At 35.8% G+C, this 14,298-nt stretch overlaps 2 protein-coding genes across 7 annotated transcripts in view; one reads left to right on the top strand and one right to left on the bottom strand.

Annotated features, from left to right (window-relative positions):
- The first annotated feature begins 36 nt into the window (after positions 1-36).
- On the top strand, positions 37-5,469 carry LOC306871336 (prostaglandin E synthase-like). The gene is made up of 3 exons (XM_079419175.1): positions 37-276; positions 566-648; positions 3,332-5,469. The coding sequence occupies exons 1-3, from the start codon at positions 169-171 to the stop codon at positions 3,579-3,581; spliced, it is 441 nt and encodes a 146-aa protein (XP_079275301.1). The 5' UTR covers positions 37-168; the 3' UTR covers positions 3,582-5,469.
- Positions 5,470-6,856: 1,387 nt separating this feature from the next.
- LOC306871320 (GTPase-activating Rap/Ran-GAP domain-like protein 3) overlaps positions 6,857-14,298 on the bottom strand; it is a 63,506-nt gene continuing 56,064 nt past the window's right edge. For 3 of the 6 annotated variants that reach the window (XM_079419145.1, XM_079419144.1, XM_079419148.1), the window contains exons 29-32: positions 13,530-13,550; positions 10,131-10,349; positions 9,201-9,318; positions 6,857-8,230 (exon numbers count right to left, since the gene is read on the bottom strand). In XM_079419145.1, the coding sequence (XP_079275271.1) occupies positions 8,080-8,230; positions 9,201-9,318; positions 10,131-10,349; positions 13,530-13,550 (509 nt within the window). In that variant the 3' untranslated portion in view covers positions 6,857-8,079. The remainder of the gene's footprint in view (positions 8,231-9,200; positions 9,319-10,130; positions 10,350-13,529; positions 13,551-14,298) is intronic. The other 3 variants (XM_079419147.1, XM_079419146.1, XM_079419149.1) reach the window with 1 other exon arrangement.

Raw genomic sequence — 14,298 nt, forward strand, 5'->3', positions numbered from 1 at the left:
ACAGTGTGTCACGGGTAGGAAAAAACGGAAGTCTGCACTGCAGCGAAAGTTTCTTACCAGGTAGTGAGGTTGGGCTAAACTGTCTGGGGTTCGCATATAAACCTACTCCAAACACGACTTCATCATAGCGTATACACACACACACAGACTCAGTCTGTCGAAGTCAAGATGCTCGGGAGCGATGTACTGTTGTGCTTCATCTTCTACAGCACGCTTTTAATCTTAAAGATGTACATAATTGCCATCATCACGGGCCAAGTGAGACTTCGGAAAAAGGTAGGCTAAGTTGTGGAACTTTTTATTCAGACTTGTTAATATTGGTTTCATGTTACTGCATCAAATACACTGACGCGACAGAATCACTGCATCGCGTGCCTTTTTTATTAATAATTGAAGAGTTTCTCGTGGCGTCGAGCGTGTGGAGTGTTTTGTTTTGAATAGTAATCTGCATACTGCAGCTGTCTGGATTAATTTAAGAAATAAATGTTGGTCAGAGATGTGTTTTTATAGAATGACGTGACATCCTAGCTATATGTGCGGTAAAACAGATACATGTACTTCACAGGCGTTTGCTAATCCAGAGGACGCCGATAGACACGGAGGTGTGCAGTTCTGCCGAACTGATCCATATGTGGAGCGCTGTAGGAGGTAAACGCAATACTACACACTTGTGATTTTATTCTGTAATGCAACTAATTTGAGCAGAACATTGGTATAAACAGCTCCACCAAACATTGATATGGGCTAAAACATTTTTTTATAATAACAGTAACACAATAAAATATATATTTATATATTTAACACAAACAGCATAGAACGATATTCAATTTAATACATTAAATGTAACCGTTCAACACTATACAAATATAAATTTTATCAAGACAAGATGATACATAGGGCATATTGAAAAATGGTCTTCCCACAAGTTCCTGAGAGAAATATTTGATGAAATATTGATATGCACATTAGGGGAATGTACATTAGGAGTTTATGTTGTCGTTGTTACATTTTAATGTAACATACTTATGTGTTAGTTTTGGTATGCTGTCACTGTAATTTTGTACAGTGAATTTCTGGCATTTTTTAAAATAAATAAAATCTGATTTTTTATTTTTCTTTGACTTTGACTGTTTTCCATGAATCTTCAAAAATTTGTTTTCATTTTTCTGTTCACATGGTTTTCATTTTCTGATGGGAATATTTTAAAATGAGTGTTTCTTGTCTGTAAAAATTTTGCGTGTATATTACTGGGAAAGTTAAGCTTCAGTCTCATTCCCAGTGGACCCATTTAGTTGAAAAAAAAAAAAAACTGTGCAGGATGTCTGGCAGGTTTCTTTTAGTTTTTTTTTTTTTTTTTGAGCACTAACGACCTTTTCTGAAAAGTAATATTGATATGACAGATGTGTGTGAAAGTTCACAGGTCTATAGTAGGAAGCATGATTAATCCACATCAGACTAGCTAAAATATCTTTATTTTCCCATTTTTATTATTTTTAGTCAAAAGTAAAATAGGTATGCAGCCTCCATGCCAATGAGCTCGAATGTGTTTCCACAGTAGGCTTTTCTCAGTACCTGTGTTTGTGTATGTGAGAGAAAGAGAGACGATGTATTATGAGACTACACACTTTAAAACAATCTTAGATTTAGCTGCCTGTAGAAAAACATTCATTACTTTAAGCTGCAGGGTGCTGCATGTTTTTGTTTGGCGGTTTCTAACTTATCTTTAGGAAACTGGCCTGCTCTGCCCAGTCACAGCCCACTCCACTCTACATCTGCACAATGTGAAAATTACTGAATTTACTGCTCTGAAATGACTGAATTGATATTGTGGCACTGGAAATTCATGTTTCCTTTAAATAATTAAAAGGTATTCACTGATGTGATCTTGAGGACCTGAAAAGGGTAGCTTGTGGTTGCCAGATTGGAAAGATACGGTAGGCTAGCAGGAGCAAGTCCTGACAAGACCGTTATTTGACCTTAATTGCAATGCATTCACAAAGGTATTTCACTACAACCCTGTGGCTAACAAATGCCTACATGTGAACAGAAACAGGAAGACAGCGTTAAATAGAGCTAATGGTTAAAAGTTCTTGTTTGGGTCAAAAACTTTACGTTGACATGTCAACAAAAATGGTTTCGATGACAAACAGACAGATTCTTCATCTTTTGAGGCACTTACAGAAGGAAATAAAAAGTACATATACAAGACATTTCAAAGATTATTATCTTATATTAATATTGTAATAAATCACCATAAACTGTATTATTATTATGTTTTATTAAAATAATTATTCATATTATTTAGCTTCCAAGCAACAGATTAATATTTGAAAAGATGTGTGGTCACAGCGGTGCATATCATCTAGTTTGTGGTCTCTTTAACCCTGTTAAGCCTGCATATAATCAGATTTTATATCAGGATCTAAAGCTAGAACATTTTCTAATGAAAGATGTGGAAAATTGTTAATTAGCACATAGGCCTAAGTGAAAGTTATTTCCTCTTTTAAAATTGAAAGGGCTTGTAATGGAAAGTCCTTGTTGCGATAAAGAGATGAGGAAGAATTTGTGTAATGCAGGATTTCACAACCATGTCGTAGCACTGCTACGCAGCCAAGTGTTAAAGTGAGTTAATATAGGGAAAGTTGACCATAATGTGGTGATATGAATGTCAACATAGTATGATTCATTTCTTTTAAGCAGGTACAGGAAGTACTTACAACTTCCTTTTGCTGTGATTTGTTCATGAGACAGCTCATGACGCACTGTGAGAGTGATTCAGAGTGAAAGTAAATTTACATGGCTAGATTGTGTGATGTTGGTAACGTTTACTGTCCAGGCATGCTGCCATTAGACAGAGCCAGACAGTTTATAGCTGAAGTCCTGATCAAAGCCAGATGTTAAGTGTACATTCCTCAGCTCCTTGGTTCTGAGAAAAGCAGTTTCCATATGTATTTCCACAGACTGGAACATTCAAAATACGTCAAAGGGCTATTGAATCAAATACAGTGTTTAGGGTATAACAAGCAGTCAAAAGAAAAGCTCAAAGAACAATGTGGGAATAGATGAGGGATGTGGTCAAAACTGGAAAAGAACTTACTCACCATGAGCTATGACTAAACAAGCATGATCATGCTATGCCAAACTACATCATCATTCATAAATGGCAACAATATAGTTTGTTTGCTATTCATTACCAAATACACATCCTATTTATGCTTCCAACAGCTTTCAGCCGTTTTCCTTCTCTTTCCTCTACACTATCACATACATTTTTAATTGTGGTTTACCTGCATTAATTTTTGCACTGTGTGTGTTTTTTACTTTCTTCCAGAGCACACGTCAATGACATGGAAAACATTTTGCCATTTTTATTTCTCGGAGCCGTCTACTCCATGACAGGCCCCTCATATGCAGTTGCACGACTTCATTTTCTGGTCTTTTTCCTGGGTCGAGTTCTCCACAGCATCGCATACCTGTTGGCACTCAAAGCACCGACACGTTCATTCGCCTATGTCATCGCTCAGGTGCCTTGCGTTTCAATGGCAATACAGATACTCATGGAAGTAGCCTCATTTGCATGACCATGTCAATAATGGACTTCTGTGATTGGTCAAGACTTATGATTACAGCTGTGATGCAGAATGCTGCTTTATGGACTTTCGGCATCTCAACAGTTACAAAATTCACATTTCACTTTAACATTAGACTTGATGATTTATGACAATTAATAACTCTGTTCTTAAATCCTAACATTAATTTTAGGACTGGACACTACAGTTTGTATTGTGTTTTGCTATGTGTCATTTTAGCATTCAAATGAAGGTTATTTAATGTGATTTATTTTCACAATCAGGTTTGCATATACTCAGCATATTTATATATTTGATACGATAACTCCTTGAATGGACATTGAGTCTGTTACTTGCAAGACATTTGGTTCAGTGACCACCAGCTTTTCACTTTCATACTGCAAAGCTTACATAAGCAATAACTGCTGAGGTCAGTTCAGAGTCCATGTGACCGTTCCACAATAACTTTCCATACTTGTAAAAATTCCTCTGTTATTAGACCATAAGCCCTGCAGAGCCCAGGCTTTTCAAATTTATTGTAGCGTTAAATATACGCTGTTGCGCAAACACTGTGCTTCCTCTTTGTCCACCAGGCTTTGGGTTTATAGCATTTCGAGAACAGCCAGGTGCTTTCACTTTGGTTTTTATCCTCAAGAAGGCTGGTTTTGGTATAATGTTACGGTTGTGGTAATTCACGACACAGCGCTTTTGTTATACATTTTAAATATTTTCTCTTTTCAAAGTGTAACTTATTTTAATTTTTATATATATTATATCATTTGTGAAGTGATAAATAGGTGTAAAGAGGTAATGAGAAAATAATCGTTTTTTAAATTAATGAATATTCATTATTAAATTAATGAAAGGTTTTTCATGGGTAATTGTGATACTTTATTGATTCAGATCAAGAAATGAGAGACAGTGGACTGCATTCGTTAAGAGAGAAAGGGACAAAGAGAGAAATCAAAGGACATTATAAAATGGCAGACCCTGTTGTTACTTGGTACAAAAAGGAAAGGAAAAAGACTGACAGGAAAAGATAGCTGGGTTCAAAAACTTTGTGAGAAAGGCGTTTTTGCTTAATCTTAAAATGAAAATAAACCAGACCTCCAGAACTATCACCGATACCACAAATGTCCTGACTCAATCTTTAATTGGTTTGATGAAAACACCACTGCCACCAATGGTGGAAGTGAATCAGGATAACTGTGAAAGGGCAGAAAAAAAAGATCTTGCTGGAGAACATGAAGGAAAGTGGGTGTTTGGATTTACTTGTGAACCTATAATGATATCGTCATCTGAAACGTGCCCTTGCTTGTCATTTTCCCTGTATGCAAAAATGTCTGCATACATACCAGTGTGCTCAGATATTAAATCTACAGAAATGTTCATAAGAAAGCCTTCAATAAAAATAAAAGCAAAAATACTGTGATAAACGGTGTCATATCCCGTTATAAAAAGTGCAAAAATAAAACAGCTTGTCATTGGGGCAGTACCCTTAAAGGGACAACTTTGTACCTATACCCCTAAAAGCTGCATATTAATACCTTTACACAGCTGCGTAAAGGCTGCTTTGTACCTGCTCAAAATTCAGTGTGAAGACAAAAACCAAAGCCAGACTAAATTATGCCTGCTCAGACCTACCTCAAATTGCACATTTGTAATCGTTGTGTAAATCACCTCTGAGCAGCATAAATAGTCCGTTTAAAGACACCTAAATGCAGCTTCAGAAGCACTTCCGTGCCACCTTTGTGGTATAAAATTGGAGTGGTAATATGTAGCCTACCCTTAAGGCTCTACTACGAAGCTTTTAGGTAAGTAAGGCACAGTACAAATGTGTTCCTTTAAGCGTACTGCCTCGGTGATGGCTACTGTAAATTATTTAAAAATAACCTTTTTTAAAAAAAAAAAAAAGTCATGTAAAAAGCCACAATTGAAATCTATTACAGATCTAACAATGATCATTCTCAATCTGGCAAAAGCAATACCCAGATAGAAAGAACGTTTGGGCCAAATGCGGCTGATAGCGGTCACTTTTGTATGGCATAGCAGAGCAGATATGGGCCAAACTTTCACCACATATGTTTTGCCATGGCTTTAGAATTGGAGGGAATTTTCTTTTGGATGAAAATTTGAGTCGTGTGTGACAACTAAGAGCCATGTGTGGCTTGGCAACACTAGTTAATAATCATAGATGTCAATATATGATATAAATGTTCAAGCATGTGAGCAGTCTACTTACACTCGTTAAAACACAAACTACATGGTCAAATTTCATAAATATTTATTTCATATCAATGAACAATAACTACAGCAGTGCTACAGCACTTCTTCAAATAAATGCTATAATAATAGTAATATTTTTGAGGCCACATCTGAAACACTAACATTTACAAGTAGTACTTGGCATTAAAAACAATGGTAATACAATATTTTAAGACACTTGGTGTTTTTTTAATTCATTTTTGTTTAATTTCTGATATCACAGAATTTCTGCAACAGTCTAAACAGTTAATATCGATATAGATACAAAACCACTGTGAAATCAGTTTGGGGAGTGAACAGAAGGAGGGGGAAGACAACGGACAATATGCCAAAGGAAAAAAAAACAAAACTGAAAAATATATTCCATCAGTCTCTGGCTCTCTCATTCCCTTCAAAGACAACAAAATAGCAAATAAATAATATGTAAAACTCTTCATTTACAAAACATATTCCCAAGTTTTCCCTTTTTAGTCCAGTCTGCTACGTGTTAAATGGTTCACATTCAGATGGAGAAGGGTTGAGAGAGAGGGGTGGGGTGGGTCATGCATTCAGCTAAGCAGTTTAATACTTACACCTCCTCTTGTGCTGTTCCTGAGGCTCTTGTGTTCTGGTGTCACTTTGATGACATTCTTTAAACATCTCTGAGTTTGAACTGTAAACAGCAGAATCAATATTCTCGTTCTCTTATTACACAGCAAAAATCTTTATTCAGTATTTTTGTGTTGTTTTCCAGTAAAATATTGAAACATCTTTAAATAATCCTGTTAAGAATATATATTAGTAAAAAAGAATATATATATATATATATATATATATAGTGTGTGCATGTGTGAAATAAAGGTCTTAATATCGCTTTGCTTCTCACACATGTTTAGATTCTACTAGAAAACAAGACAAAGATATTGGTGGAGATTTTTTGGTTTGTTTGTTTTGACTGTATAACCCAGAGTCAGAGATATAATCTAAGTAACCCTGGCTTTAATTCCTAGAGTTTTTATTTTTTATTATTATTATTCGTACCAAATCCATGAGAAGAGTAAAGATAATACATCCTAATTCTAAACCACTATACATCAAATCCCTTTTATTTTATAGTGGGTTTGAAGGGAGGCATGCAGGTGATCCAGAGCCCTTTTCAAGAAGCAACAGCACTTAAAGACTGCGTTTGACAGTGTGCGCCTGTAAATGCGGATGTTCATGGATCAAAGCTCATACTGTTAGCATGGTAAACAACTGCACATTTACCAGATGTAGTGACCAGACTGAGTTCTATAATGCTTTTTGTTTGCTTCTGCCTCATGACATATGCAAACCATGGTCAGTCTGATAGAGGGCGCTAGTGTTTGACGGCTGCAGTAGAAAATGGCACTTGTGGGAGACTCCTGTCCTTTCTGCAGAGGGTTTGCATGTCAGGGTTTAAAAGCATGGTGAGGGTGAAGGCAGGTTAGACCATAACATTGAAATACACAAGAAGTGAGTTTTATTTCTCCATAATACAATAGAACTAGAAATGTATAGATATTTATATGTATATATGTATGTTTACATTTGTATGTTCATGTGCATCTGGTCCGAGATGCATATAGAGTTTCTTTTTTTTTTTTACAACTTTGAAATAATCACACAATGTACAAATCACAAACATAGAAAACATTTAAAAACACAAAATAAGGAGTTAAAAAATGTTTCATTATCTTTAGGAGTGTCAATCTTACATTCAGGTCTTGGAGTGAAAAGTAATATTTGCCTTGACCTTAAATTGTGGTTCAAACCTTTTTTTTATTATTATTTCTGTTCATATGGCTACAAGTTTGCTACAAAGCTACAAATTTGTCCAAAAGCTGACGAAGAATGTGTCTCATCACTCATAGAAACTAAATCAAACCTCGACTAACTCAGATTCTAGGGGGGGTTTAACATTTTTGGTCAGTTTTTCTTTAAACAGAATTCTGAAATAATAGCTGAGAATCTGAATTTTCTAGTTGTATTTCTGTCTTTCTTATAGAGTAAACACTGGATCATACACACGCACATGCATACATCCACCAGGAGTACATTTTGACATCATCACATTGTAAACTTCAAGTTTAAAGCTCTGGGGAATCATTTGCGCACACAGATGAGTGGGCAGACTGAGGAAAACACAAAATTCAACGTAACATGGTAAATAAGAATGATATAAAGTAAAAGGTAGTAGGATGTGTAAGGTGAGAGGTGCACTTTGATCCACAGACTGTGATTGTCATCACTTAAGGTCCAGAATATCCTCCTCAAAAGATGTGGCGAAGGTAAAAGGGCTGGCTGTGGGTGGGCTATCCTCTCGTGGCTCCACCTCAGAGCCAGATGAGCAAAGCCGATGAAAATCAGTTTCTCCATCAACAGACTCCATTCCCACTCTGATTGGAGATATCTTATAGTCAGTATACATCATTGGTATACTTGCATCTAACATGCAGGACCTTTCGCTTGCTAGGACTGGGCGACATATAGCTTTAAAAATTATAGCTTGATATTTTCAGTCTACATAACAAACTGCTGTTCAAAAGCTTGGGTTGGTGTGTGTGTGTTTTAGTTTGTTTTTAAGAAATTGTTTTTTATTGAGAAAGGACACATTAATCAAACAGAAGAACACAATGATCAAAAAGAACAGTAAAGACATTTAACATGTTATTATAAAATTATAAATTGATTAAATGATTCAATTCACTTTCAGTTTATAATACATTTAAATGTATTTTTAAATAAAAGCTGTTCTTTTGAACTTTCTATTCATCAAAGAATGCTGAAAAAATGTTTCTTGAGCACCAAATTAGCATATTAGAATGATTTCTGAAGGATCATGTGACACTTGGAGTAATGATGCTGAAAATTCATTACAGGAATAAAGTATATTTAAAAATATATTTTACTTTGTAATTATATTTTATTACTGTATTGTTTTTTTTTATCAGATAATGACCCCAAACCTTTTGCATATAGTAGGTTTATATCCTTTTTTTTTCTTTCAGTAACTGTAAAAATCTGTAAATGTCTTGAAATTATTAAAGCATGGACTAAATGTTTTTAAAAACTTTATTAATAGTGTAATATTTTAGTACATTATTTTTATTGGATTTTTTTTTTAATTGACAGCATTCAACAGATTCATTAAAAAAACTTGACACAATCGTGTTTTGAACCAATTAATTGAAACGGTTTATGAAAATGACAGATTTATGAAAATGAATAAAACTTACCAACTCTTTGTGAATTATTCAATATGTATTGCCCAGCCCTACCACCCAACCCGAACACACACACACACATACACACACACACACACACACACACAGACACACACACACACACACAGATAGACACACTTACTGTTCAGTGGTGCTAATCTCTGCTGTTCTCCTCTGTTCTTCCTCCTTGGTCTTCTTGCTCATTCTCCTCTGTTTCACTGAGTTACCATCAGCCTTACTGCTGGGTTCCTCAGTCAAACCTACAACAGGTAGAGACAAACTCAGACACACACAAATTCATAAAATACTGTTCATAAATGGCCCTTGTCTATCATGGCCTCCTAATAATCCCTATACACTTGATTGGCTCTATCACTCTCTCTCCTCTGCACCTGTAGCTGGTGTGTGGTGAGCGCACTGGCGCCATTGTCCTGTGGCTGCCGTCGCATCATCCAAGTGGATGCTGCACACTGGTGGTGGTTGAGGAGAGACCCCCCCCACATGATTGTAAAGCGCTTTGGGTGTACAGCAATACACAATAAAGCGCTATATAAATGCATCATTCATTCATTCATTCATTCATTCATAATTCAACATAGTGAGCCTAAATGATAAAATGACATTAAATTGCACCTCCAGGAGATGCAATAGCGCTTCCAATAGTCCACTCAGCCAATCTTGCATGAATGTGTGTCTGTAGGGTGTGAAGTGTGGCAGTCTAGTAATTCAAGCAGCTTATCTAATGTGTGATCAAGATGTCTCACTCTAGCACGTCATAATAAAAATGGTCTGTCTCATCTCAGTTTGACTGCAGAACAAGCATTAAAACAGATCAAGCATGCAAGTGTCGTAACAGTTTGTTTTTTTTATCACCTACAATTGAAAGGTTAATAATAAATGGTACTAAGCTGCACCACTTGGAGCAGTAATGTCCAACCCTAAAAATACATCTCCAGCAGCACTTTTGCTGCGGCTGACTTCTTTTGGTACATTTCTTGCCAGCTTCCCACTGTGCCGCACAAACGTAATGATAGTTTTTAGTTCAAGAGCGCACAAACACAGAGACACTCACCCAGCAGCTCTTTCCGTGTCCGGGTGGCGATCTCTTTGATCTCCATGCGAGACAGTGAGAGAGAGGTTGTGCTTGCGATCATGGGAGCGGGGCCGATCACACTGGGGGCAGGTGCCGTGAGCACTTTATTGACCAACGGAGACTTGAGGGGCCTCTCTATGCTCCGTCCAACTAGGTTGCTCAATGGGATCTTATAGATGTGTTTTGAGGGAGCTTCACCTTTAAGAAAGGAAGGGGTGGTTGGAAAGGGGCAAAAAAGAGAGAGCAAACTAACTGAGATGTTAGAATAGAGTTAATAGTCTGTCTAGGTGCAGAACTGCTGCTAGGCACATAATTAATAATAATTTATTATTAATTAATTATTATTATTTAATTTATTATTAAACATCCATATCTAATCTGCACATAATGAGGTTAAAACAGAAATCCCTGCTGGATCCATGATACTGTAATTAGACTAATTAGCTCAAATGAAAACAACTGTGTTGTACCTACTCACAGGTAAGCCTACATTAAGTGTGCATTTGTGGAATAACTAAAACACAGTTAAATGTATTTCAGATGCAACAGTCTATTAGTAAACATACACTACCATTCAAAAGTTTAGGGTCAGTAATTATTATTATTATTAATTTTTTATGTTTTTGAGTTGGTAAACTGACAGGGCTGCATTTGAAAACAGTCAGCAATATTAAGAAATATTGTTACAATAAAAAAAAAAAACTGTTCCATTTGAATATATTTTAAAATGTAGTTTATTCCTGTGACAACAAAGCTAAATTTCAAGCAGCTATTACTCTTCATTGTTGCTTGACCCCTTAGTTATCATTCTAATATACTGATTTTGTGCTCAAGAAAATTTCTTTTACTACTCCTTTTTTTATCATGTTGAAAATAGTTGTGCTGCTTAATATTTTCGTGGACACTGTGATAATTTTTTCTTCTGTATTCTTAAAAACGAATACAGCTGAAAGGAACAGCATTCATTTGAAATGAAAATCTTATTCAAAATAAAATTTCAAATAGCAAATTATAAATGTTTTTACTTTCACTTTTAATCAATTAAATGCATGCTTGCTTAATGAAAAAAAAAATCATTCTGACCCCAAACCATTGATGTAGTGTTAAGTAGTTATCTAATGCCCTACACTACTCTACTGTTTCATGTATACAGGACCCATAAGTATTGCAACATTGGTACCCACCTCGGCCATGTTAACTTGAGTTTTCTTATCATTGGATTTCTGTTTTTGTGTCAGAGTGTTGTCTGGGCTAACGTCCAAAATACCACTCCATATCGCTATAAACTGAACATCAGCTATGTTCTGATTGTCTTTGACTGTGTCACACTGCTTTTTCATGTTCAGACAGACAAATTGCTCGGATCAGGAAACTTATCACATCACGTCTGGTTAGAGCATGTCTGTTTTTATAGCATATTTTTCCCACCCCAAAGTGTGGGCTTGGACTTGAGTCATGACTTGGACTTGAGTCAAATTGGAGTCTGTTTTTAGACTTCATTGCCATTACTTGTGACTCAACTCAGACTTGACATGACTCCAGTTCACAGACTGACATAGTTACTTTTTGGGTGCACTGAGCCTAATCTTACGTGTTTACATTTGTCAGCTGTCAGAATGTTTCATTCTGAGCCAAATTAGGTAAAACGGTAAGTTCAACCCAAATAAAGCCCACTAAATTGGAACAGGAATGGGATTTTTGGGAAATTTAATGATCCACAACCAGAACAGTCTGATCGATTAGGACTTTATCGAATTTTGTTTTAGTGGTGTCCACAGAAAGTTAACTTAGACTCTTTGCTTAGTGCATGAAAATGATGTTTTTACAGTTCAAGTCTATAAGGTAAATGTACAGCACCACAAATTTATCACTGTTGACTCTCATATTTTCTATCTGCTTGACTTAACTTGACTCTTGACGCAGTCTTGTAAAACAATGACTTGACATCATGTAGATAGTTAAAAGAATTTTGAATAGATGGTCTCTAATACCCGTTCCTCAGAAACTAGGGCAACCACACGGGAAGGGCAGAGGGGAAGCCACTTAATCAGTGCTGGCTGTCTGCCTATGTTAATGAAGCATTCCATGAATCACTTTTTGGTCATATTGTGCGGAGTGAGAGAAGGAAATTATGAAAACTGCTAGGCCACTCGACCAAAATGGGGTTATATATCAACATAAAGAGTCACCCTACCGGTGTCTCAATAAGAAAAAAACAAACAAACAAAAATATATATGCTGCCAGATGAAGCTTTATAATAAAGAACCAACACAGTAATAATAAAAAATACTTGACATAAACCTTAAGAGTGAGAGGGTTTAATATGTGCATGGTATGTTATTGGACATGCATATGAGGTAGTGATACTATGATTGCTAGTTTCTTGAATACTGTGGAACAGTAATGGCATTTTTGGTTAATAAACTACACAGGCATGGTGATTCAGAGCAAATAATTCACACATTTTAGTAGCAACAAACAAGAATCTTGAAAACTGTAGTCATGTTAGATAAAAGTGCAAGGATCTGGTAAGAGACATGACAGTGTCCAACAGCATACACAGATTTCCAGGCAAGGAAGAATGCTTCCCCTTTAAGTTAATTTAGAATAATTAGAGAGTCATAATCAATCACAGGTCTGTTTTGTTATAAATCCATGCATGGGTCTGGAATACACTGAAAATATTCCAGAGTCATCTTTGTACCATGGGACAGCAATTTGTGAATGAAATGTATACACACACACATTGTGCGGGCGTGTATATATCTCTATGCGCACACACACACACTACCATTTAAATTTGGGTCAGTAAGAAAGTAAAGGTACACTATGTAACTTTTTGTTCAGAATTTACTAAATGTGTAATTATATTATGAATCTGTCTAAAGCATGTTTTGTCTTATCCTGAATCATTATGGTATGACTATAATAAGTGTTTATATTCAGGCTATTTTAGACAGAACAGGGCCGACAACTGCCGAGCAGTAGCCAAGTACCTGCGTGACTCATCATGTACATAAACAAAATGAAGTAGCTCCGGTCACAGTGTTCTACTGCATGACACGTGCACTTTTGTTTATTAACCATTAGAGAACCAGAAGTTACATTGTGTACCTTTAATACTTTTATTTAGCAAAGACGCATTAATTTGATCAAAAGTGAAAGTAAAGGCTTAGTTAAGATTTAAAATGTTAAAAATAAAAAGAAATAAAAGATATTTCTAAATAATTGCTAAATGCTGCTTTTTTTAAATGTTATTTATTTTGAACAAATGAATAACATTTCACAACATTACAGTTTTCATTGAATTTCTGATCAAATAAATGCATCCTTGGTAAGCATTAGAGACTTCTTTCAGAAACATAAAATAATCTTACCAAACCCCAAACGGTAGTGCACTTAAAATAATAATAATCAAATTAGTTTTATACAGATTGAAAGAAAATAAAAACATACAACAAGAAATGGTAACACTTGACAATAAGGTCAAATTAGCTGAATTTAGCTAATGCATCATGCATTTACAGCATTTATTAATCCAGGGTAATGTTAATTTATAAATGTAGCATTGATAATTATTAATTTACGTTTGTGGAAAAAACACTAATGTTCATTAATACTTGTTGAATTGTTAGAAATGAATTTGTAGAAAGAACAGATTAATAAATGCCGTAAAAGTACTGTTCATGTTTAGTTCATGTTACCAGTGTTAACACATTGAACCTTATCGTAAAGTGGTACAAATCTGTGTACAACACAAACTTGTTGTATAGTGAATGTTATGTTGAGATGAGTAATGGTATGTTATCCGTCTATTTCCCATGGTGCAAAAATGGCAGGCACAGACAGTAGGCTTTATGTTTAAAAACACCAGGATGTGGATTTTGTCACAGCCCCTTGATGGCCCTCTTCAGGCCTTGTGTGTAGACAAAAGTGCTAAGCTCTGGAAGGCCGACCAGACCGCGTGTGTGTGTGTATGTGTATGTATGAAGAGGGACTCTGACAAAAGTATCCATGGTGACACAGCGATCTGTAACTCATGCTGCAGCAAATGTGTCCCATTTCCCTAAAGCGTCTCTATGTATCTGTCTCTCTCTGCTTATTGATTTCCTCTCCCACCTCTCTATCTCATTCACTTCTGTTTCT

The sequence above is a fragment of the Barbus barbus genome (assembly GCF_936440315.1).
Source record: "Barbus barbus genome assembly, chromosome: 6".
In the NCBI taxonomy this organism is placed as follows: domain Eukaryota; kingdom Metazoa; phylum Chordata; class Actinopteri; order Cypriniformes; family Cyprinidae; genus Barbus; species Barbus barbus.

Excerpts from the sequence above, each read along its gene's own strand:
- LOC306871336 (XM_079419175.1), top strand. The coding sequence starts at position 169 with ATGCTCGGGAGCGATGTACTGTTGTGCTTCATCTTCTACAGCACGCTT. Across the intron at positions 277-565 it reads AAGTGAGACTTCGGAAAAAG|GCGTTTGCTAATCCAGAGGA; the intron begins GTAGGCTAAGTT and ends TGTACTTCACAG. Across the intron at positions 649-3,331 it reads TATGTGGAGCGCTGTAGGAG|AGCACACGTCAATGACATGG; the intron begins GTAAACGCAATA and ends ACTTTCTTCCAG.